This window comes from Lynx canadensis, chromosome X (assembly GCF_007474595.2).
Source record: "Lynx canadensis isolate LIC74 chromosome X, mLynCan4.pri.v2, whole genome shotgun sequence".
NCBI lineage: Eukaryota > Metazoa > Chordata > Mammalia > Carnivora > Felidae > Lynx > Lynx canadensis.
In genome coordinates this window covers 41,415,128-41,439,896 of record NC_044321.2, presented here as the reverse complement: position 1 = coordinate 41,439,896, position 24,769 = coordinate 41,415,128, and the positions used below count along the sequence as shown (strand labels likewise).

At 40.7% G+C, this 24,769-nt stretch overlaps 1 protein-coding gene across 4 annotated transcripts in view; it reads left to right on the top strand.

Moving 5' to 3' along the window:
• Window positions 1-2,823: 2,823 nt before the first annotated feature.
• The window catches only part of ZNF182 (zinc finger protein 182), a 31,070-nt gene continuing 9,124 nt past the window's right edge, over window positions 2,824-24,769 (top strand). Inside the window, exons 1-3 of one of the 4 annotated variants that reach the window (XM_030305562.2) lie at window positions 2,824-3,037; window positions 3,374-3,461; window positions 4,339-4,397. In XM_030305562.2, coding sequence (XP_030161422.1) covers window positions 4,383-4,397 — 15 coding nt within the window. In that variant the 5' untranslated portion in view covers window positions 2,824-3,037; window positions 3,374-3,461; window positions 4,339-4,382. Of the gene's footprint in view, window positions 3,038-3,373; window positions 3,482-4,338; window positions 4,398-24,769 lie in introns of all 4 variants that reach the window. The other 3 variants (XM_030305563.1, XM_030305565.1, XM_030305564.1) reach the window with 3 other exon arrangements.

The window sequence follows — 24,769 nt, the reverse complement described above, 5'->3', positions numbered from 1 at the left end:
GATGTCTAACTGGTGAGGTGGGGGGCCTGTGGGTGGGAGCATCACATTGTACAGACTCTGTGGTGGGACCAGTTCCTGTTAGCTTTCCACACCCTTTTACCTAGCTACCTGCTGCTTAGACCACTGTATGAGGAGGTTTCATCTGCAGGGACTGATGGCAGAGGATGCTCAGGAAAGAGTGGGAGTCTGAGTTCTTCAGCGCAGAAAAGCTGGTCTCACATAGCTTATGGATGTGCACTATGAACTCTGAAACAGTTTTGAGGGGCTGTATCACTGCCTTAGGGACATTTCTGGAGCTGGCAATCACTGTACCCCAATACCCACCAACCCAAAGGATTCTCCCTAAACACAGGGGTGTGTGTGTACAAGGTGGTGGGGAATGGGGCTTCTAAGATGGAAGAGGCTAGGTTGGGATGGGATGGGACCTACAGGTCCAACCCTTCCAACTTCCCACCTTCTAATGCATTTAGAGAGCTGACATGTTTGTACCTGATAAGTGCTGATCCTTCAGGGAGCAAGAGATAGGAGTTACTCCTCTGTTTTTTCTCTTTGTCTGCTAGGGAGCTCCATCTATATTTCCTTTTTTTTTAGTGCTTATTTATTTATTTTGAGATGGAGGGAGGAGCAGAGAGGGAGAGAATCTCAAGCAGGCTCTGTGCTGTCAGTGCAGAGCCCGACTGGGGGCTCCATCTCACGAACTGAGAGATCATGACCTGAGCTGAAATCAAGAGTCAGATGCTCAACTGACTGAGCCACCCAGGCACCCTCCCCCCCTACATTTTTTTAAGTTTATTTTATTTTGAGAGAGAGAGAGAGAGAGAGAGAATCCCAAGCAGGCTCCGAACCATCAGCACAGAGCCTGATGCAGGGTTCAAACTCACAAACCCGTGAGATCATGACTTGAGCCAAAATCAAGAGTCAGATACTTAACTTACTGAACCACCCAAGCACTCTGCTCCACCTATATTTCTGGTAAAAATGTTCCTTGGTTAGTTTTAATGGTTCTGGGATGAGGACCCTCAGATACTTTCCAAAAGTTCTGGGGGATATTGAATAAACAAAAGAAAAAATATTATTGGGTAGAAGTTAAGAATCCAACCCTGGGAAACTCTGTGACCTTGGGCAAGTTACTGAGTCTCTCTGGGACTCAGTTTCCTCATCTGATAAGTGGGGGCCATGGGACTGTTCACAGATGGTGGGGACTGTCTGAGGCAGGTCATGTCATATGCTTCACACGGTGTGTGGCACTCAGGAGATACTGAGCTAGGTCTGAGTCCCATTATCACTTGCTGGGCTTGTTGGCAGGAGCCACAGTATTTTTCCTGCTTTTGCCCTTGCCCTCTGTGGCCTGTTCTCCAAAGTAGCCTGTAGATTATCTTTTAATTTTTTCCTTCTTATTTTTTTTATGTTTTTATTTATTTTTGAGACAGAGACAGGGCATGAGCAGGGGAGGGGCCGAGAGGGAGACACAGAATCCGAAGCAAGCTCCAGGCTCCGAGCCGTCAGCACAGAGCCCGACGTGGGGCTCGAACCCATGGACTGTGAGATCATGACCTGAGCTGAAGTCGGAGGCTTAACCGACTGAGCCACCCAGGTGCCCCATTTTTTCCTTCTTACTAAAAAAACCTTTATGCATATACATTTCTATTTTTATTTAAATAATAATAAAACATGCAGTACTTACTATGTGCCAAGTCTTGTTCTAAACCCTTGATAAGTATCAATTCATTTGTCATTGTCCCCATTTTATAGATAAGGAAACAGCACAGAGGAGTTCTGCCCTAGGTTACAAAGCTGGTAGGTGGGTGTTTGAAACCAGACTGTCTCCATAAATGTTTGTTTGGTTAGTTCTGTCTTCGTCCCTTGCCAACGTCTAGAATACTATGTGTCATTCAGGAGGTGCTTAAGCAAATCCCTGTGAAGCTCATGTTCTAGTGGTGCAAGACTCACGATCAACAAGAATTCTTGATTACTTCTGAGGGGTCTTTTAAAAATCTTTCCCTTCTTATGGCTTCCCATTGTGTCTAGAATGAAGCATGAGCTCTGTTCCTGCCAGAGGAGGCCCTACAGCATCTGGCCCCACCCACCTCTCCCACCCTCACACCTCCTACACTCCCAACAAGCTGCCACGGTTTCCGTTCCTCTAACACACCAATTTAGGTTTCACTTCCGGGCTTTTGGAACTGCCGTGCCCTCCACCAGAAAGCTCTTTGCTTCAGCTATTCGTGTGGCCGGCTCCTTTTGGTCAGCGTATCTGTCACCTCCAACGAAAGGAGTTCGATCCTGCCCATCCAAAGAAAGCATCCTTTCGTCAGTCACTACTTAACACATTCCTTATACCCCGGGGTGGGTGTGTTCTAGGTAGCCGTTTATTTATCTTTAGTTTGTTTGTATACTGTCCTTCAAACCCCCAGCTCTAGCCACTGGATGGAGCCAGTGTGACCTTTCCTTACCTCCCAGCCTTTGTGCACGCTGGGCAATGCTGCCACGCATCCCGTCTAACTGTTCAATTACACCTGTAAACCTGATGCTGCCCTTCGGGTTCAAGACACCAAATTCCTGCCTGCCAGAATTTTTCTTAATTGGGCAATTCCCCTCCCCGCCATAAGGAAAATGGTTTTTGAAATCTCAGGAATGACAGCCTCTGCAGAACAAAATAAACACCTGCTCCATAGGTGATGGCAGCCAGCGAGGTGAAGAGACACGGTGGGTACGGCCACCTCAAAGCAGCCGCGCGGGCGCAGCCATCTTCTCTCCGCGCAGGCGCAGGCGCAGGCGCAGGCGAGGCGCAGGCGCAGACGCAGACGCAGGCGCACGCGCCCCAGCCCCATCTCTTTCGCGTCCCGCCGGCGGGAGGGGGCCTGGTGGTGACTATTGGCTGACGCGGGCTCAAAGACCCCGCTGAGCGTGCGCACACCAGCCTGCTGCAGCCCTGTAGGCTGCGGAGCCCGAGTCGGTCCCGAAGCGGAAGTGTTGCTCAGGGCCAGTTCTTGTAATGGTCTCCTCTGCAGTGAGCAGAAAATCTATTGTCGAGAGGGTGAGAAAGAGGAGGGGGGATGGGTTGAGAGGGCGAGTGCTAGGGGTGATGGGCCAAGTGATGGGGAGTTCTGGAGGAACGAAGGAAGGGGGATTTGGGAGGATCATTGATGCGGGGAGTTGTGGGGTGATGGGAGATTGAATGAAGGTCTCTGGGGCATGATGGTGGACAAAGTTACGGGACTAGTCAGGGTTGAATGGGGCTTATTAAACGTTGACTTTTACACGTTTTCCGGCACAGTGATTTGCGCTAAGGGTTCTTACGCACTCCTCATCAGGCGCCTCCTTAGGCGCGCCCCACCTTTTCCTCTCCCCTCTCCCCTCTCCCACACCCCAGCGTAGGGGCCTGGTGTGAATGCTCCAGCCGAAGTGAATCTGCACCCGAAGGCTTCCTTCTGGCTCCTGGGCAAGCCGGCCCCAGTGAGGTGAGGAGGAGAAGGAAGAGGTACCTGAGTGGACTCACTTCGGGGCTTGGGGGTTGGGGTGGGCGAGGCCTGGTGCCGCGGGGTTTGGGGGGATCATGGGGCTTAAAACGTTATGGGGATGATAGTTTTTAAAAGTTCATTTTACTTGGTGTATGATAAATACTAACACATTTGAATTACAGATTAATTAAAAATAGAAGAAAAGAAAATCAAAAGGAATTGATTTTTATCCCCCTGCATTTAAATGTCCGGTCCATTCTTAGCAAGTTTTTAGTGGGTATTCGGGGTGTGCGTTTTTAAACTTTTAACAGTTTGAAATGGGTTCCTGCAATGTTATAACCTACCTTATTTTCATTTAGAAGTTTACTGTGATTCAGCTTAAAAATTTATTCTCTAACATTTAAAAAACTTAATTTAGATATACGTACAGAGAAATATACAAATACTAAAGCATACAGTTCCATAAAACATTTTTAATAGGTCTGTAACATTTCACTCCTTGTATTTCCTTACTAATCGCTTATTATGAGTCACAGGATTAACTTCGGCATTCAGAAAGTCAGTGCTGAGGTGAAGGTACTTACAGAGAAGTTGTGATGCATTAGAATACATTATTTCATTAGGTAGAATGCCTAGAATTACAATTTCTGGGTCAGTACACAAGTATATATAGAAAAAAAGCCCTTTTGTGTTAGATGCTCATGTGAGGAAGAGAGTCAAGAATACACAGGTGGTTGTTGAAAACTACATGGTTGCCCAAACTTCCACAGAATGGCCTCATGGCCCGCTAGTGTGAGGGGAATTTCTAGGCAGATAATTCTGGGCATATAAACCTTATGGGTTCTCTCATATGCTGTACACTTTTCTATTCTTCCAGCTCAGCTTTCACACATCTCTGCCTTTTCCCAAGAAAAGCAGGAAATGGCCAAACCCCAGGTAAGTATGCGGTTTCTTCCTTTTTTTTTTTTTTTTTTTCCATGGACGTGACAAGATACTTAGGTATCTCTGACCTAAAATAGGAAATTATTTGTAAATAAGCATTAGGATCAGGGAAAATGAGAGACAGCAAGGCCAAGTTAGAATGTAGACATTAGGGTGTGACAGATACTAACATCGACTTACAGATTTCTCTTTGAGCTTCTGGCAGCCAGAGGGAAACGTAACCAGGAACCTGGTTCACCTTACTCCTCAGGAGAGAGTGCACTGAGTTCTCAGGGAAGTAAAGGTTTCCTGTGTTTGCCTTCCAAGGCATTTCTTTTCTGAGTCTTCATGTGGTTGGTGGAATTGTCTTCAACCACAGCCTAGTGATAAATGCAGTCGCTGGTTTCCTACAGATATTTCTTTTTTTTTTATTTTTTAATGTTTATTTTTTATTTATATTAGAGAGAGAGAGAGAGTGAGCAGGGGAGGGGCAGAGAGACAGAGACAGAATCTGAAGCAGGCTCCAGGCTCCGAGCTGTCAGCACAGAGCCTGACACAGGACTCACACCCATAAGCAGTGAGATCATGACCTGAAGCAGTGAGATCATGACCTGAGCTGAAGTTGGATGCTTGACCGACTGAGCCACCCAGGCGCCCCTCCTGCAGATATTTCTTACAGCATTTCTCACTGAGCTGGAGACATGGTGTCAGAGTATCCTTTGGGAATGAAATATGTCAGGGAACTTGCTTTTCTTGAGATCATTTTTCTGAAGTAATTTTATCGGTCAGACTTTGGATTCTCATTTAGCCAAGAGACAAAGTCCTACAGGTGCTCACAGCCAACCAATGTTTTTCTTTCACTTAAAAAATTTTAAAAAAATTTTAAATGTTTATTTTTGAGAGAGAGAGAGAGAGTAAGAGTGAGTAGTGGAGGGGCAGAGAGAGAAGACACAGAATATGAAGCAGGCTCCAGGCTCTGAGCTGTCCGCACAGAGTCTGATGCGGGGCTTGAACCCACAAACTGTGAGATCATGACCTGAGCCTAAGTCGGAGGAAATTTTTACTCATCATAATTCCCTGGAGATTCAGACAAGTTGTCAGTTCTTTTCCTTTTTTATTGCTGGGTGGTATTCCATGGTATAGATGTACCGTAGCTTATTTATCCATTCTCCTGTTGAAAATCATTTGGATTATTTCCAGTTTTGGCAATTACGAGTAAAGCCACTTTAATATTCATACACAGGTTTTTGTGTGCACATATGTTTTCATTTCTCTAGAATAAATACTGGATTTCTGGGTCTTTTGGTAACTGTACGCTTAACGTTTTAAGAATCTGCCAAATTGTTTTCCAGAATAGTTGAATCATTTTTCATTTTCACCAGCAATGTATAAGAATTCCAGTTGCTTCACAATTTTGCCAGCATTTGGTATTGTCAGTATTTTTTTTTATTTTATATATATGAAATTTATTGACAAATTGGTTTCCATACTGTCAGTATTTTTTTAATGTTTATTTATTTATTTTGAGAGAGCACGAGCATGAGCGAGGGAGGGGCATAGAGAGGGAGAGAGAGAATCCCAAGCAGGTTGATCGTGACCTGAGCTGAAATCAAGGGTTGGACACGTAGCCAACTGAGCCATCTAGGCGCCCTGGTATTGTTAGTATTTTTAATTTTAGTCATCCTAGTAGTATAGTTATTGTCTCATCATGCCTTTAATTTGTGTTTCACTAATAGCTGATGATGTTTAAGACCTCTATATGTTTCTTTACTTTTTGTATATCCTCTTTGGCGAAGTGTTCAATCAAGTCATCTGCCCGTTTTATTTATTTTTTTTTATTTTATTTTTTTTTCAATATATGAAATTTATTGTCAAATTGGTTTCCATACAACACCCAGTGCTCATCCCAAAAGGTGCCCTCCTCAGTACCCATCACCCACCCTCCCCTCCCTCCCACCCCCCATCAACCCTCAGTTTGTCATCTGCCCATTTTAAAATTGGATTGTTTTCTCGCTCTTGAAATTGGGGAGAGTTATTTATGTATATTGTTTACAAGTCCTTTGTCAGATACGTTTGTAAATATTTTGTCTATATTTCTTCAAGCCACGTCTTTTCATTCGCTTAGTGTTATTCACAGAGCAAGAATTTTTAATTTTGAAAATGGCCAATATATGAATTATTTCCTTCACTCACAGTTATTTCAACATCACGTTTAAGAATTCTTTGCTGGGTCTGGGGTGCCTGGGTGTCTCATTGGGTTGAGCATCTGACTCTTGATTTTGGCTCAGGTCATGATCTCAGGGTTTGTGGGTTCAAGCCCTGCATTAGGCTCTGCGCCGACAGTGCAGAGCCTGCTTGGGATTCTCTCTCTGCCCCTCCCCTGCTTTCTCTCTCTGTCTGTCTCAAAATAAATAAATAAACATTAAAAAATAATTCTTTGTTGGATCCTAAGTCATGAAGATTTTTTCCTGTTTCTTCTATAAGTTTCATAGTTATTGGTTTTCCATTTAGATCTGTGATCTCTTCTGTGTTAAATTTTATGTAAGGTGTAAGGATTAAGTTGAGGGTCATTATTTTGCATATGGAATTCCATTCGTTCTAACCCCATTTGTTGAAAGTATAATTTTTCTCTTTTGAATTGCGTGTGCAGTTTTGTCATAAATAAATTGGCTGTGTTTGTGGATCTGTTTCTGGACTCTGTTCTGTTGATTTATAGATCTAACCCTCTGCCAGTACCACACTTTTTTAAAGTTTTTATTCAAATTCCAGTTAGTTAACATACAGTGTAATGTTAGTTTCATGTATACAATATAGTATTTCAACACTTCTATACAACACCCTGTGTGTGCTCATCCCAACCAGTACCCTCCTTAATCTCCATCACCTGTTTAACCCGTCCCCCCCACCCACCTCCCATCTGGTAACCATCAGTTTGTTCTCAATAGTTCAGAGTCTGTTTCTTGACTTGACTCTCTCTTTTTCCCCTTTGCTTGTTTGTTTTGTGTTTTAAATTCCACATAAGTGAAACCATATGGTATTTGTCTTTCTCTGACTTACTTCACTTAGCATAATACTCTCTAGCTCCATCCATGTCGTTGCAAATGGCAGGATTTCATTCTTTTAAATGGCTGGGTAAAATTCCATTGTATATATATACACCACATTTTCTTTTCTTGCTTTTTTTTTAAGTTTTTATTTATTTATTTATTTAATTTTTTTTTTATATATATGAAATTTATTGACAAATTGGTTTCCATACAACACCCAGTGCTCATCCCAAAAGGTGCCCTCCTCAATACCCATCACCCACCCTCCCCTGCCTCCCACCCCCCATCAACCCTCAGTTTGTTCTCAGTTTTTAAGAGTCTCTTATGCTTTGGCTCTCTTCCACTCTAACCTCTTTTTTTTCTTCCTTCCCCTCCCCCATGGGTTTCTGTTAAGTTTCTCAAGATCCACATAAGAGTGAAACCATATGGTATCTGTCTTTCTCTGTATGGCTTATTTCACTTAGCATCACACTCTCCAGTTCCATCCATGTTGCTACAAAGGGCCATATTTCATTCTTTCTCATTGCCACGTAGTACTCCATTGTATACACCACATTTTCTATTAATCAGTTGATGGACACTTGAGCTGCTTCCATCATTTGGCTTTTGCAGGTAATGCTGCTATAAACATCAGGGTGCATGTTTCCCTTTGAATTAGTATTTTTGTATTCTTTGGGTAAACACCTAATAGTGCGATTGCTGGATCATAGGGTAGTTTTATTTTTAACTTTTGAGGAGCCTCCATAGCTGTTTTCCAAAGTGGCTGCACCTGTTTGCATTCCCACCAATAGTGCAAGAGGGTTCCCCTCTCTCCACTTCCTGGCTAACACCTGTTGTTTCGTGTGTTGTTGATTTTAGCCATAATGGCAGGTGTGAGGTGAAACCTCATTGTAGTTTTGATTTGAGGAGTGATGTTGAGCCTCTTTTCATGTGTCTGTTTGCCATCTGGATGTCTTCTTTGGAAAAATGTCTATTCATTTCTTCTGCCCATTTTTAATTGGATTATTTGGTTTTTGGATGTTGAGTTTTATAAGTTCTTTATATGTTTTGGACAATAACCCTTTATTGGATATGTCATTTGCAAATATCTTCTTCCATTCTCTAGGTTGCCTCTTAGTTTTGTTGATTGTTTTCTTTGCTGTGCAGAAGCTTTTTATATTGGTATAGTCCCAGGGGCTTATTTTTGCTTTTGTTCCCTGGGCACAGAGACATATCTAGCAAGAAGTTGCTGTGGCAGATGTCAGAGAAGTTACTGCCAGTATTCACTTCTAGGATTTATATGGTTTCAGGTCTTATAGTTGGTCTTTTATCCATTTTGAATTTATTTTTGTGTATGGTATAAGAAAATGGTCCGGTGTCATTCCTCTGCATTTTGCTGTCCAGTTTTCCCAACACCATTTGTTGGAGAGATACTATTTTTCCTATTGGATATTCTTTCCTGCTTTCTCCAGGATTAATTGACCATATAGTTGTGGGTTCTAGTCTGTTCTATTGATCTGTGTGTCTGTTTTTGTGCCAGTACCACACAGTTTTGATCACTTTGTAATATAACTTGAAGTCTGGAATTGTGATGCCTCCAGCTTTGCTTTTCTTTTTCAAGGTTGCTTTGGCTGTTTAGGGGCTTTTGTGGTTTCATACAAATGTTAGGATTGTTTGTCCTAGCTCTGTGAAAAATGCCGTTAGTATTTTGATACAGATTGCATTAAACGTGTAGATTGTCCTTTGGATAATAGAGACATTTTAACAATATTTGTTCTTCCAATCTGTGGGTACAGATTGTCTTTCCATTTCTTTGTGTCATCTTTAGTTTATCAGTGTTTTATAGTTTTCAGAGTACAGATATTTCACCTCTTTGGTTAGGTTTATTCCTAAATATCTTATTGTTTTTGGTGCAGTTGTACATGAGACTGATTGCTCAATTTCTGTTCTGCTTCATTATTGGAATATATAAATGCAACAGATTTCTGTATGTTGATTTTATATCCTGCAACTTTACTAAACTTGCTTATCAGTTCCAGCAATTTTTTGGTGGAGTCTTTTGGGTTTTCTATGTATGGTATATTGTCATCTGCAAACAGTGAACATTTTACTTCTTCCTTGCTGATTTGGATGCCTTTTATTTCTTTTTGTTGTCTGATTACTGTGGCTAGGACTTCCAGTACTGTGTTGAATAAAAGTGGTGAGAGTGGACATCCCTGTCTTCTTCCTGACTGTAGAGGAAAAGGTCTCAGTTTTTCCCCATTGAGTATGATGTTAGCTTTGGGGTTTTCATATATGGCCTTTATAATGTTGAGGTATGTTCCCTCTAAACCTACTTTCCTGAGAGTTTTCATCATGAATGGATGTTGTATTTTGTCAAATGCTCTTTCTGCATCTATTGAAATGATCATATGGTTCTTAACCTTTCTTTTCTTTTCTTTCAAAAATGTTTAACATTTATTTATTTTTGAGAAACAGAGCATGAGTTGGGGGAGGGGCAGAGAGAGAGGGAGACAAAGAATCCAAAGCAGGCTCCAGACTCCAAGCCGTCATCACAGAGCCAGACGTGGGGCCCAAACCCACGAACTGCAAGATCATGACCTGAGATGAAGTCAGACACTTAACCAACTGAGCCACCCAGATGCCCCTTAACCTTTCTTTTCTTAATGTGCTGTAACATGTAGATTGATTTGCAAATATTGCAACTCAGGAATAATTCCACTTGATTGTGGTGAATGATATTTTTCATGTATTTTTAGATTTGGTTTGGTAGTATTTTATTGATAATTTTTGCCTCCATGTTCATCAGGAATGTTGGCCTGTACTCTTTTTTATTTTTTTTATTTTTTATTTCATTTTATTTTTACATTTTTTTCTTTATGTTTATTTATTTTTGAGAGAGAGAGGGAGAATGAGCAGGGGAGGGGGAGAGAGAGGGAGACAGAATCTGAAGCAGGCTCCAGGCTCTGAGCTGTCAGCACAGAACCCGATGCAAGGCTTGAACTCACAAACTGTGAGATCATGACCTGAGCCGCAGTCAGATGCTTAACCGACTGAACCACCCAGGTGCCCCTGGCCTGTAGTTCTTTTTTAGTGGTGTCTTATCTGGTTTTGGTGTCAGGGTAATGCTGGCTTCATAGAATGAATTTGGAAGTTTCCTTCCTTTTCTGTTTTTTGGAATAGTTTGAGAAGAATAGGCATAAACCCTTCTTTAAATGTTTGGTGGAAATAGGGGAGCCTGGGTGGCTCAGTCATTTAAGCATCTTACTCTTGATTTTGGCTCAGGTCATGATCTCATGGTTCATGAGTTCAAGCCCTGTGTCTGGCTGCACACTGATAGTGTGGAGCCTGCTTGGGATTCTTTCTCTCCCCCTTGCTCTCTGTCCCTCCGCCACTTGTGCTTTCTCTCGCTCGCTCTCTCTCCATTTCTCCAAATAAATAAATAAATAAACTTTAATTAGGCAATTAATTTTTTAAAAAGCCTCTAAATATTTGGTAGAATTAGCCTATGAAGCTGTCTGGCCCTGGACTTTTGTTTGTTGGGAGTTTTTTGATTACTGATTCAGTTTGTTTGCTGGTTATCAGTCTGTTCAAGTTTTCTGTTTCTTCCTGTTTTGGTTTTGGTAGCTTATATGTTTGTAGGAATTTATCTGTTTCTTCCAGGATGTCCAGTTAGTTGGCATATAGTTTTTCATAGTACTCTCTTATAATTACTTGTATTTCTGTGATGTTGGTTGTTCTGTGTTGTCTCTCATTTGTGATTTTATTTATTTGTGTCCTTTCTGTTTTCTTTTTGATAAGTCTGGCTAGAGGTTTATCAATTTTATTAATTTTTTCAAAGAAATAGTTCCTGGTTTCAGTGATTTGTTCTGCTTTTTTTTTAAATTTAATTATTTATTTTTTAAAATTTATATCCAAATTAGTTAGCATATACTACAACACTGATTTAAGCTGTAGATTCCTTAGTTCCCCTTTACCCATTTAGCCCATCCCCCCTCACACAACCCCTCCAGTAACCCTCAGTTTGTTCATATTTATGAGTCTCTTCTGTTTTGTCCCCTTCCCTGTTTTTATATTATTTTTGTTTCCCTTCCCTTGTGTTCATCTGTTTTGTCTCTTAAAGTCCTCATATGAGTGAAGTCATATGATTTTTGTCTTTCTCTGACTAATTTCACTCAGCATAATACCCTTCAGTTCCATCCACGTAGTTGCAAACGGCAAGATTTCATTCTTTTTGATTGCCGAGTAATACTCCATTGTATATATATACACCACATCTTCTTTATCCATTCATCCATCAGTGGACATTTGGGCTCTTTCCATACTTTGGCTATTGTTGATAGTGCTTCTATAAACATTGGGGTGCATGTGCCCCTTCAAAACAGCATACCTGTATCCCTTGGATAATTTTTTTTTAATGTTTATTTATTTTTGAAGGAGAGAGAGACAGAGTGTGAGCAGGGGAGGGGCAGAGAGAGGGAGACACAGAATCTGAAGTGGGCTCTAGGCTTTGAGCTGTTAGCACAGAGACCAACTCAGGGCTTGAACTCACAAACTGAGATCACGACCTGAGCCAATGTTGGATGCTTAACTGACTGAGTTGCCCAGGTTCCCCTGTTCTATTATTTTTTAAGTTTCTGTATCATTTATTTCTGTTCTAATCTCTATTATTTCCTTCCCTCTGCTGGTGATAGGCTTCATTTGTTCTTTTTCTAGCTCCTTTATGTGTAAGGGTAGGTTGTTTATTTGAGAGTTTTCTTGCTTCTTGAGGTAGGCCTGTATTTCTGCATACTTTCTTCTTAGGACAGCTTTTGCTGCATCCCAAAGGCTTTGGAGAAGTGTGTTTTAATTTTCATTTGTTTTATGTATTTTTTAATTTTTTGATTTTCTTGTTGACCCATTCATTGTTTGGTAGCATATTGTTTAACCTCCATATATTTATGGTCTTTCCAGATTTTTTCTTGTGGTTAACTTCAAGTTTCATGGTGTTGTGGTTCAGAGAACCACATAGTATGAATGGTATGATTTCAGTCTTTTTGTATTTGTTAAGGTCTGTGTTGTGACCTAATATGTGATCTATTCTGGAGAATGTCCCATGTGCCCTTGAAAGTAATGTGTATTCTGCTGTTTTAGAATAGTATGTTCTAAGTATATCCATTAAGTCCATCTGGTCCAGTGTGTCATTCAAAACCATTGTTTCCTTATTTATTTTCCGTTTAGATGATCTGTCCCTTGATGTAAGTGGGATGGTAAAGTTCCCTACTATTTTGTATCATTATCAATTAATTCCTGTAAGCAGTTGGTTAAGCATCCAGCTTTGGCTCAGGTCATGATCTCGCGGTTCATGAGTTTGAGCCCCATGTTGGGCTTTGTGCTGACAGCTCAGAGCCTGGAGCCTGCTTCGGATTCTGTGTCTCCCTTTCCCTCTGTTCCTCCCCTGCTTGCACTCTGTCTTTCTGTCTCTCAAAAATAAAATTTAAAAAAATAAATAAAATGAGTCTCTTGTATTGGGTGCCTGGATGGCTCAGTGGGTACAGCATGTGACTCTTGATCTTGGGGTTGTGAGTTAAAGCCCCACATTGGATGTAGAGATTACTGAGAAAATAAAATCTTCAAAAAGTGAAAAATAAAATGAGTCTCTTGTAGGCAACATATAGATGGTCTTATTTTTTTATCCATTCTGACACCCTATGTTTTGTGATTGGAGTTTTTAGTCCATTTACATTCAGAGCAATTATTAATAGATATGTATTTGTTGCCATTTTATTTCTTGTTTTGTCATCATTTCTGGAGATTTTCTCTGTTCCTTTCTGGTCTTTGTCACTTTTGGCCTTTCCATTCCACTCAAAGTGTCTCCTTTAGTATTTCTTGCAGGGCATGTTTACTGGTCACAAACTCTTTAATATTTGTTTGTCTGGAAAACTCTTTATCTCTCCTTCTGTTCTGAATGATAGCTTTGCTGGATAGAGTATATTCTTGGCTGCAGATTTTTCCCATTCAGCACTGTGAATATATCATGCCACTCCCTTCTGGTCCATTTACATTCAGAGTAATTATTGGTAGATATGTATTTTATTTGTATTACTTGTTTTGTGGTTGTTTCTGGAGATTTTCTCTGGTCCTTTCTTGTCTTTCTCTCATGTTTTGCTAATTTAAAATTTTTTTTAATGTTTATTTATTTTGAAGGAGATAGAGACAGAGTGTGAGGAGGGGAGGGGCAGAGAGAGAGATAGAGAATCTGAAGTGGGCTCCAGGCTCTGAGCTGTCAGCACAGAGCCCAAAGCAGGGCTCGAACTCACGAGCCGTGAGATCATGACCTGAGCTGAAGTTGGATGCTTAACCAACTGAGGCACCCAGGCCCCCCATTTTGCTCATTGTCTTTTAGTGATATATTTGGATTTCTTTTTATTCTTTTCATGGTTATTAGTGGTTTTTGATAGATGGTCACCATTAGGTTTGTGTATAACATCTTCTGCAAATAGCAATATATATTGATGGTCATTCCAGTTTGAACCCATTCTTTTCTCCTCCCCACATTTTAGGTATGTTATTATATTTTATATCCTTTTTTTGTCTGAGTTCCTTCACTGAATTTTACAGAAATGATCTGATTTTGCAGAAATATGCAGAAATATTTTTTACTGCTTTTGTATTTCCTGCCTTTATACTGTCACTTTTGAATTTTTTTGTTTATTTAATTTTGTTAATGTTTGTTTATTTTTGAGAGAGAGTCCAAGCGTGAGTGGGCAAGGGGCAAAGAGAGAGGAAGACACAGAATCTGAAGCAGGCTCTGGGCTCTGAGCTGTCAGCACAGAGCCAGACGTGGTGCTCAAACTCACGAACAGTGAGATCATGACCTGAGCCGAAGTTGGACACTTAACTGACTGAGCCACCCAGGCACCCCTTTTAAGTTTTTTTTTTTAATTTATTTTGAGAGAAAGTGAGTGCATGCACCGGGGAGGGGGAGACAGAGAGGGAGAGAGAGAATCTAAAGCAGGCTCTGTGCTGTCAGCGCAGAGCCTGACGTGGGGCTCAATCTCAGGAACTGCAAGATCATGCATGACCTGAGCTGAAATCAAGAGTCGGATGATTGGGGCGCCTGGGTGGCTCAGTCAGTTAAGCGGCCAACTTCGGCTCAGGTCATGATCTCATGGTTCGTGAGTTTGAGCCCCATGTCAGGTTCTGTGCTGACAGCTCAGAGCCTGGAGCCTCCTTTGGATTCTGTGTCTCCCTCTGTCTCTGCCCCTCCCCCACTCACGCTTTGTCTTTCTAAAAAATAAATAAAAACATTAAAAAGTCAAATGATTAACTGAGCCACCGAGGCACCCCTGTACTGTCACTTTTGTCTCTCCTTTCCACTCAAAGACTCCCCCTTAATATTTCTTGCAGGGCTGGTTTAGTGGTCACATGCTCCTTTAGTTTTTGTTTGTTCAGGAAATTCTTTTTCTCTCTATTCTGAAAGATAGCCTTGCTGGATAGAGTATTCTTGGCAACAGATTTTTCCATTCAGCAATTTGAATATATTATGCCACTCCCTCCTGGTTTGCCAAGTTTCTGTTGGTAAATCTGCAGGTAGCCTTATGGGTCTTCCCTTATAAGTTAAGGACTGTTTTTTTTATGATTTTATTTCTTGACTAATCTCTACACCCAACCTGGGGCTCAAACCCACAACCCCAAGATCAAGAGTCACATGCTGTACTGACTGAGCCAGCCAGGCACCCCTTAAGACTTTGTCTTGCCGCTTTTAAGATTTTTTCTTCATCACTATATTTTGCACATTTAATTACAATATGTCTTGCTGTTGGCCCACCTTTGTTGATTTTGATCGGAGATCTCTGTTCCTTGTGGATCTGGATGTCTGTTTCCTTCCCCAGGTTAGGGAAGTTTTCGGCTCTTATTTCTCTAAAGAAGTTTTCTGCCCCCTTTTCTCTTTCTTCCTCTTCTGGGACTCCTATAATACGAATGTTATGTTTGATGGAGTCACCGAGATCCCTAAGTCTATTTCTCATGTTGCATAATTCTTCTCTTTCTTTTCTTCAGCTCTATTATTTTCCATTAGTTTGTCCTCTAGGTCACTAATTTGTTTTTCTGTTTCTTCTAACCTGCTGTTCATTGCACCAGGCGTGTTTCTGATCTCATTTATTGCATTCTTCATCTCTGATTGATTTGTTTTTCACTCTTTTATCTCTTTGGTAAGCATCTCACTGATGTCTTCTATTTTTTTCTCAAGCCCAGTGAGTATCCATATGATTGTTCTTTATTTTTTTATTTTATTTTTTTAACGTTTATTTATTTTTGAGACAGAGAGAGACAGAGCATGAACAGGAGAGGGGCAGAGAGAGAGGGAGACACAGAATCTGAAACAGGCTCCAGGCTCTGAGCTGTCAGCACAGAGCCCAACGCGGGGCTCGAACTCACAGACCGTGAGATCATGACCTGAGCCGAGGTCAGACGCCTAACCAACCAAGTCACCCCGGCGCCCCCATCTGATTGTTCTTTAAATTATCCATCAGGCATGTTACTTATATCTGTTTTGCTTAAATCTCTGGCCATGGCCTTACCTTGTTTATTCCTAGGTATTTTGTTCCTTTTGATGCACTTGTAAATCTGGTTGTTTTCTTAATATGGCTTTCTGATAGTTTGTTTTTAGTGTATAGAAACACAACAGATTTCTGATTATTAATTTTGTGTCCTACAACTTTACTGAATTTATTTGAGTAGTTATTTGGTGGTGTCTTTAGGGTTTTTAATGTAATAGCATGTCATTTGCAAATAGTGACAGTTTTACTTCTTCCTATTTAGATGCCTTTTATTTCTTTTTTTTTTCTGTGTAATTACTGTGGCTAGGCCTTCCAGTATTCTTTTGAATAAAAGTGGTGAGTAGACATCCTTGGGTTGTTTCTGATCTTAGAGTAAAGGCTTTCAGCTTTTCACTGTTGAGTATGAAATTAGGTGTGGGCTTGTCATATATGGCCTTTATTGTGTTGAGATACCTTCTCTGCATATCCACTTTGTTGGGGGTTTTTATCATAAATGGATGTTGAAATTTGTCAAATGCTTTTTTTGGTGTATCTCATTGATTTTTGGATGTTGAACCATTCTTGTATGCCTGGAATGAATCCCACTTGGTCATGGGGTATGATCCTTTACATGTTATTATTGACATTGAATTCGGTTTGCTAATATTTAGTTGAGGACTTTTGCATCTATGTTCAGCAGGCATATTGGCCTGTAATTTTTTTGTAGTGTCTTTGGTTTTGGTATCAGGGTAATGCTGGCCTTGTAAAGTGAGTTTGAAAGTGTTCCTTCCTCTTCAAGAGTTGGAATAATTTGAGGAAGCCAACTTGACCTGGACTTTTGTTTATTGGGAGTTTTTGATTACTGATTCAATTTCATTGTTAATAATTGGTCTATTCAGATTTTCTATTTCTTCATGATTTAGTCTTAGAAGATTATATGTTTCTAGGAATTTGTCCATTTTTTCTAGGTTGTCTAATTGGTAGTATATAACTGTTTATTGTGTTCTCTTTTCCTTTGTATTTCTGTGGTATCAGTTGTAATTTCTCATTTGTTTATGATTTTATTATTTGGCCTCTCTCTTCTTGAGTCTGGCTAAAAGTTTGTTCATTTTGTTTACCTTTTCAAAGAACCATCTCTTACTTTCATTCATCCTTTCTATTCTTTTTTTTTTTTTAGTGTCTATTTCATTTATTTCCATTCTGGTCTTTATTCTTTCCTTTCTAATACTAACTTTGGGCTTTGTTCTTTCTTTATTTCCTTAAGCGTTAAGACAGATTATTTGATGTTTTTCTTGTTTCCTGAGGTAGACCTGTATTGCTATGAACTTCTCTCAGAACTGCTTTTGCTGTGTCCCAAAGATTTTGGAACATTGTGTTTCCATTTTCATTTGTCTCATGTTATCTTTTGATTTCTTTTTGATTCATTCATTTGTTAATAGCATGTTGTTTAGTCTCCATGTTTGTGTTTTTCCAGTTATTTCTTGTAATTGATTTTTAGTTTCATACAGTTGTGGAAAAGATGCTTGATATGATTTCAGTCTTGTTAAACTTATTGACTTGTTTTGTGATCTAACACGTAGTCCATCCTGGAGAATGTTCCCTGTGCACTCAAGAAAAATGTGTATTCTCCTGTTTTTTTAATGTTTATTTATTTTTGAGAGAGAGACAGAAAGAGAGAGAGAGAGAGAGAGAGAAAGAGAATGAACACAGGATGGATCCGAAGCAGGCTTGAGTCTCTGAACTGTCAGCACAGAGCCTGACGTGGGGCTTGAAACCACGAACTGTGAGATCATGACCTGAGCTGAAGTAGGATGCATAACCGACTGAGCCACCCAGGCGCCCCATCTCCTGTTTTTGGATGGGGTGTTCTGTATATATCTATTAAGTCCCTCTGGTCTAGTGTGTTGTTTAAGGCCAATGTTTTCTTTTTGATTTTTTTGTCTGGATGATCTCTCCATTGATTTAAGTGAGGTGTTAAAATCCCCTACTATTATTGTATTGCTGTCTATTTATCTCTTTATTGCTGTTAATATTTGCTTTATATATTTAGGTGCTCCTATATTCAGTTCATACATATTTACAAATGTCATATCATCTTGTTAGATCAACCCCTTTATCATTATGTAGTACCCTTCTTTGTCTTTTGTTATGGTCTTTGTTTTAAAGTCTAATTTTTCTGATACAAGTATTCCTATCCCAGCTCTCTTTTCATTTCCACTTACATGATATATCCTTTTCTATCCCTTTACTTTCTTTTTTTTTAATTTTAGTGTTTATTTTTGAGAGAGAGAGAGAGAGAGCAAGCGAGCACGAACAGGGTAGGGGCAGAGAGAGAGGGGGATACATAGACTCTGAAGTAGGCTCCAGGCTCTGAGTTGTCAGTACGGAGCCTCACACGGGGCTTGAACTCATGAACTGCGAGATCATGACTTGGGCTGAAGTCGGAAGCTGTTAACCATCTGAGCCACCCAGGTGCCCCTCTACTTTTAGTCTGTGTGTGTCCTTAGGTTTGAAGTGAGTCTCTTGTGCATAGCCTATAAAAGGGCTTTTTTCCCATCCATCCACCCTTTGTTTTTTGATTGGAGCATTTAGTCCATTTACATTTAATTATTATTTTTTTTTTTCAACGTTTATTTATTTTTTGGGACAGAGAGAGACAGAGCATGAACGGGGGAGGGGCAGAGAGAGAGGGAGAAACAGAATCGGAAACAGGCTCCAGGCTCTGAGCCATCAGCCCAGAGCCCGACGCGGGGCTCGAACTCACGGACCGCGAGATCGTGACCTGGCTGAAGTCGGACGCTTAACCGACTGCGCCACCCAGGCGCCCTACATTTAATTATTGATAGATATGTACTTATTGCCATTTTGTTAATTGTTTTCTGGCTGTTGTAGTTCCCCTCTGTTTCTTCTTCTCTTTCTTCCCTTATGGTTTGTCTTCTATAGTGTTATGTTTAGATTCCTTTCTATGTATTTACTGTAATTTTTTTCTTTGTGGTTACTGTTCGGTTCACATATAACATGTATGTAACTCATTTTTGAATTGACAGTAAATTAATTTTGAACACATTCCAAAGCTTTAAATTTTTACTCCTCCCTCCTACATTTTAGATTTTTGATGATACAGTTTACTTTTTATTTTATGTATCCCTTAACTGTTTTATTTTCAATTAATTTTACTACTTCTGTCTTTTATCCTTCATACTTGCTTTATAAATGGTTGATCTACTACCTTTAATTTTTACCTACCTTTTCTATTTTCACTTTTGTATGTATTTTAAAATTAATTAGTGCCTTTTCTTCTTAGCTTAGAGAAGTCCCTTTAACATTTCTTGTAAGGCCAGTTTAGTGGTGATGAACTCTGTTATATTTTGCTTATCTGGAAAACTCTTAATCTCTCCTTCAATTTTGAATGATAACCTTGATGGGTAGAGAATTCCTGGTTGGCACTTTTTCCCCTTTTAGTACTTTAAATATGTCACCCCACTCCTTTTTGGTTTACAAAGTTTCTGCTGAAAAGTCTGAAAACCTTATGGGGTCTCCTTTGTACATAGTATTGTTGCTTTTCTCTTACTGCTTTTAAGATTTTCTTGTTATCCTTGGGGTGCCTGGGTGGCTCAGTCGGTTGAGCCTTTGACTCTTGTTTCGGCTTGGGTCATGATCTCATGGTTTGTGGGTTTGATCCCCACATCGGGCTCTGTGCTGACAGTGTAGAGCCTGCTTGGGATTCTCTTTCTCCTTCTCTCTCTGCCCCTTCCTGGCTCGTGCACACGCATGCACTCTCTGTCTCTCTCTCTCTAAATAAATAAATAAATAAACCTAAAAAAAATATTTTCTCACTATCCTTAACTTCTACCATTATAATTATAATGTGTCCTGGTGTGTTTTTCTTTGGGTTCATCTTAATTTGAACTCTCTGGGCTTCTTGAACTTGAATGTATGTATCCTTCCCCAGGTTAGGGAAGTTTTCAGCCACTATTTCTTCAAGAAATTTTATGATCCTTTTTCTCTTCTCCTTCTGGAACTCTTACAATGCAAATATTATTCTGCTTAATGTTGTGCCTGTGGTCCTTTAAGATATCCTTACTTTTAGTTCTTTTTTTTACCTTGCTGCTCTTTCTGACTGTTTTCCATTGCTTTGTCTTATGGTCCTCTGATTTGTGCTTCCATTTCATTCATTCAACTTTTGAACCCCTCTAGTGTATTTTTCAGTTTAGTTATAACTTCTGTTTGGTACTTATATATATTTTTCTTTTTGTTGAAGTTCTTACTGTGTTCATCCATTCTTCTCCTGAGATCAGTGAGTATCTTTACGACCATCACTTAGAATTCTTTATTGGGTAGGTTGCTAATCTCTATTTCATTAAGGTCTTTTTCTGAGGATTTGCCTTCTTCGTTGGTTTGGAACATATTCCTCTGTCTCCTCGTTTTGCATGTCTCTCTGCGTTTGTCTGTATATATTAGGTAAAACAGCTACCTCCCTCAGTCTTGAAGGAGCAGTCTTGTGTAGGAAATGTTCCATGTGGCCCAGAATTCTCCCTTGGCCACCAGAGTCTGGCACTCTGTGGGTGTCTCTTGTGTGGGCTGCATGTGCATGCTGGCTCTGATAGGGCCGGCCATAGCTGCTGTGTGGGGAGGTCAGGACTCAGAGCACTTGCCTGGCTTTGTTGTGACTGGACTGCTTCATGGGAGAGTGGGATTCAAGCTGTTAGCCCATCCATTGTGGCTTGGTCTCTGCATGGGGAGGGCAGGGCTCATGGCACTCACCCTATCCATTCACAGCTTAGCCACTATGTGGGAAGGTGGGGATGGGTCACTGACCTGGCCTGTTTGCATCTTGGCCACTGAGCAGGGAGAATGGGGCTTGGGATGCTTCACCTGTCATTCCTGTGGCTTGGTCTCTGCGAAGGTTGCATGGTGCTTGGGGTGCTAGCCCAGCCTTGTTGTGGGTTGGGCACTATGCAGGGTGCGTGGGGTGCTAATCCAGCCCAGTTATGGCATGGGGTGGGCAGAGCATGGCCTCTGGTGCTAGTAAGCACCAAAAATGGTGCCTGTTGGTTTCATCACCATCAAATTAGGATGAGATTGCTAAAATGCCATTGTCCAGTGCTTCCATCCCCAGATAAAGTCCTTGTAAGTTCCTGCCTCTGTGACAGCTGCTTTGAGTGGGATCTATATGTTCCCTGTAGTACTATGATTCTCCTGATCTTAATCCCCATTGGTTTTCAAAACTAGACATGTTGGGGTCTTATTTTTCTGATGCTGGCCCCCAGGGTTGGGGGTTGCTGAAGTGGGGCACAATCCCTTTACTCTTTGAGTAGAGTTCCATATTTTTGGGATCCCTTCTGATTGTGGGGTCACCGCGTCTGGGATGGGTGGGTTCCCAGGCAAGGCTCTGGTCTGTCATTGCCTCTCCTGCCCTTCTCAGTGTGTCTCCTTGTCTTTTGTTATGGATGTGCTGTTCATCTAGTTCTCAGGTCCTTTTTAGAGGAAAATTATTCCACATATAGCTGGAAGTTTGTTGTGTCCATGGGAGGAGGTGATTTCATGGTCTTCCCACAGGGCCATCTTGAACTCCTCTCTCATTGTGGTTTTATTTTGCAGTTTCCTGATGTTAAGTATCTTTATATGTACCTATTTGTAATTTGTATATCTGTTTTGGCTTAATATCTTTTGCATTTTTTTAGTTTTGAGAGTTCTTTATGTATTCTCAATATAACTTTTTTTTTTTTTGGCCAGAATGTGATTTGTAAATATTTTGTTTCATTCTGTGGCTTTTTCTTCTCTTTTTATTTTTTTTTATTTTTTTTTCAACGTTTATTTATTTTTCGGACAGAGAGAGAGCATGAACGGGGGAGGGGCAGAGAGAGAGGGAGACACAGAATCGGAAGCAGGCTCCAGGCTCTGAGCCATCAGCCCAGAGCCCGACGCGGGGCTCGAACTCACGGACTGTGAGATCGTGACCTGGCTGAAGTCGGACGCTTAACCGACTGCGCCACCCAGGCTCCCCAGCTTTTTCTTCTCTTAACAGTGTCTTTGAATTTTACTGTCCCACCTAAGAAATATTTGGATACCCTAATGTTAAAAAGGTTTTCTCCTATATTTTCTTCTCGAAATTTTATAGGTTTAGATTTTGCATTAGGTCTGTGATCTATTTTGAGTCTAAGTTTTATATATATTGGAGGTATTTACTGGAGGTTTTTTCTGCGTATTTATATCCAATTGTTCCAGCACCATTTGTTGAAATGGGAACTCCCATTTTCCATTGAATTGCCATTGCACTTTTTCTAAAGTTTATTTATTTATTTTTGAGAGAGAGAGAACGGGAACTGGGGAGGGGCAGGGAGAGAGGGAGAGAGAGGATCCTAAATAGGCTCTGTACTGTCAGCATGGAATCCAGGGAAGGGCTCAAACCCTCAAACTGTGCAATCATGACCTGAGCCGAAATCAAGAGTTGGACACTCAACTGACTGAGCCACTCAGACACCCCTACCTTTGCACTTTTGTCAAAAATAATGTTTAAGTATAAAGAGATAAAGTACATTTAATTATATGTGAAATGCAGTTTATATGTGAACAACTTGATGCATTAGCACAAAGTGAACACACCGTGTAGTCACCCTCCAGGTCAAGATTAGAACATAACGAGGACCTCAATCCACACTCATGCCTTCTCCCAATCAGTACCACCCACAAAGATAATCAGTCACTCCTGATTTTTAGCATCATGGATTGGCCCTGCCTGTTCTCTTACTATTTTTAAATAGAATCATGCAGCATGTACTCTTGTGTCTGGATTCTTTTGTTCATCAGTACATCTGCAAGATTCATCTTTGTTGGATGTGTAGTTGTAGTTCATTTATTTTCATTACCACCCAGGATCCCATTAAGTGACTGTGCCACAATTTACCCGTTGTGTATTGAGGGACATTTGAATTTTTTCCACAGTTTTCGTTTTAGAAGTAGTGCTTGTGTGAACATCCCTGTACTTGTTTTCTAGAGCATATGTGCATGATTTTCTTTAAGCCGTGTACCTAGAAGTAAATTCTACTATCGCTGGGTCATAACATGGAAATCGTTAACTTTAGTAAACAGTGTCAAACTGTTTCCCTAAGCAACTCTGCCAGTTTATATTCCTACTAAGTATGTGAGAGTTCTCATTTCAACACAATCTTACAATATTTTAGTCTGCTTAATTATAACCTTTCTTTTTTAAAAAAAAATTTTTTTTTTTTAACGTTTATTTATTTTTGAGACAGAGAGAGACAGAGCATGGACGGGGGAGGGTCAGAGAGAGAGAGGGAGACACAGAATCTGAAACAGGCTCCAGGCTCTGAGCTGTCTGCACAGAGCCCGATGCGGGGCTTGAACTCACAAACCACGAGATCATGACCTGAGCCGAAGTCGGACGCTTAACCGACTGAGCCACCCAGGCGCCCCTAATTATATAACCTTTCTAGTGGGGGCATAGTAGTGTCTCAGCATGCTTAAAACTTCATTTATGTGGGTGCTAATTGCATTGAGTACATTTAAGTGGTTGCCTGAGTGCTAATGGGGTTGAGTACGTTTTCTTATGTTCATAGGTCATTGAGGTTTTCTTTTTAGTGAAGTACATATTCACATCTCTTCTCTGGTTTTCTGTGTTGTGTGTTTCTTATTGATTTGTAGGACTTTTGTTATGTTCCAGATAAGATCCCTTTATCACTTTTTAATGTTTATTTATTTTTGAGTGAGAGACAGAGAGTGAGTGTGGGAGGGACAGAGAGAGGGGGGGAGACATAGAATCCAAGTGGGCTCCAGGCTCTGAGCTGTCAGCACAGAGCCCGACGTGGGGCTCAAACTCATGAACCGTGAGATCATGACCTAAGCTGAAGTCGGATGCTTAACCGACTGAGCCACCCAGGCGCCCCCTTTATCACTTTTGAGTGTAGCAGATAGTCTTCCCATTTAAAATTTTTTTTTAATGTTTATTTATTTTTGAGACAGAGAGAGACAGAGCATGAATGGGGGAGGGGCAGAGAGAGAGGGAGACACAGAATCGGAAGCAGGCTCCAGGCTCTGAGCCATCAGCCCAGAGCCTGACGCGGGGCTCGAACTCACGAACCGTGAGATCGTGACCTGAGCTGAAGTCGGACGCTCAACCGACTGAGCCACTCAGGCGCCCCTAGTCTTCCCATTTAAAGCTTGCCTTTTTACTTTTGTACTTAAAAAACATTTTTTTTAATGTTTCTTTATTTTTGAGAGAGAGAGAGAGAGAGAGAGAGAGAGAGAGAGAGAGAGTGCAAGCAGGGGAGGGGCAGAGAGAGAGGGAGACAGAATCTGAAATAGGCTCCAGGTTCTGAGATGTCAGCACAGAGCCCGATGCAGGGCTCGAACCCACAAACCATGAGATCATGACTTGAATCAAAGTCGGATGCTTAACCAACTGAGCCACCCAGGTGCCCTGTACCTTTTTAAAATGTAAATTCCAGTTAGGTAACATACAGTGTAATATTAGTTTCAGGTGTACAATTTAGTGATTCAACACTTAGATACAACATCCAGTGCTCATCACAAGTGCACTCCTTAAATCCCCATCACCCATTTCATCCATCCCTGCACCCACCTCCCCTCTGATAACCGTCAGTTTGGTCTCTATAGTCAAAAGTCTTTCTTGGCTTGCCTCTTTCCCTCTTTTGTTTTCTCCTTTCATCATTCATTTTGTTTTCTAAATTCCATGTATGAGTAAAATCATATGGTATTTATCTTTCTCTGACTTATTTCACTAAGCATAACTCTAGTTCCATCCATGTTGTAAATGGCAAGATTTCATCCTTTTTTATGGCTGAGTGATATTCTGTCATAT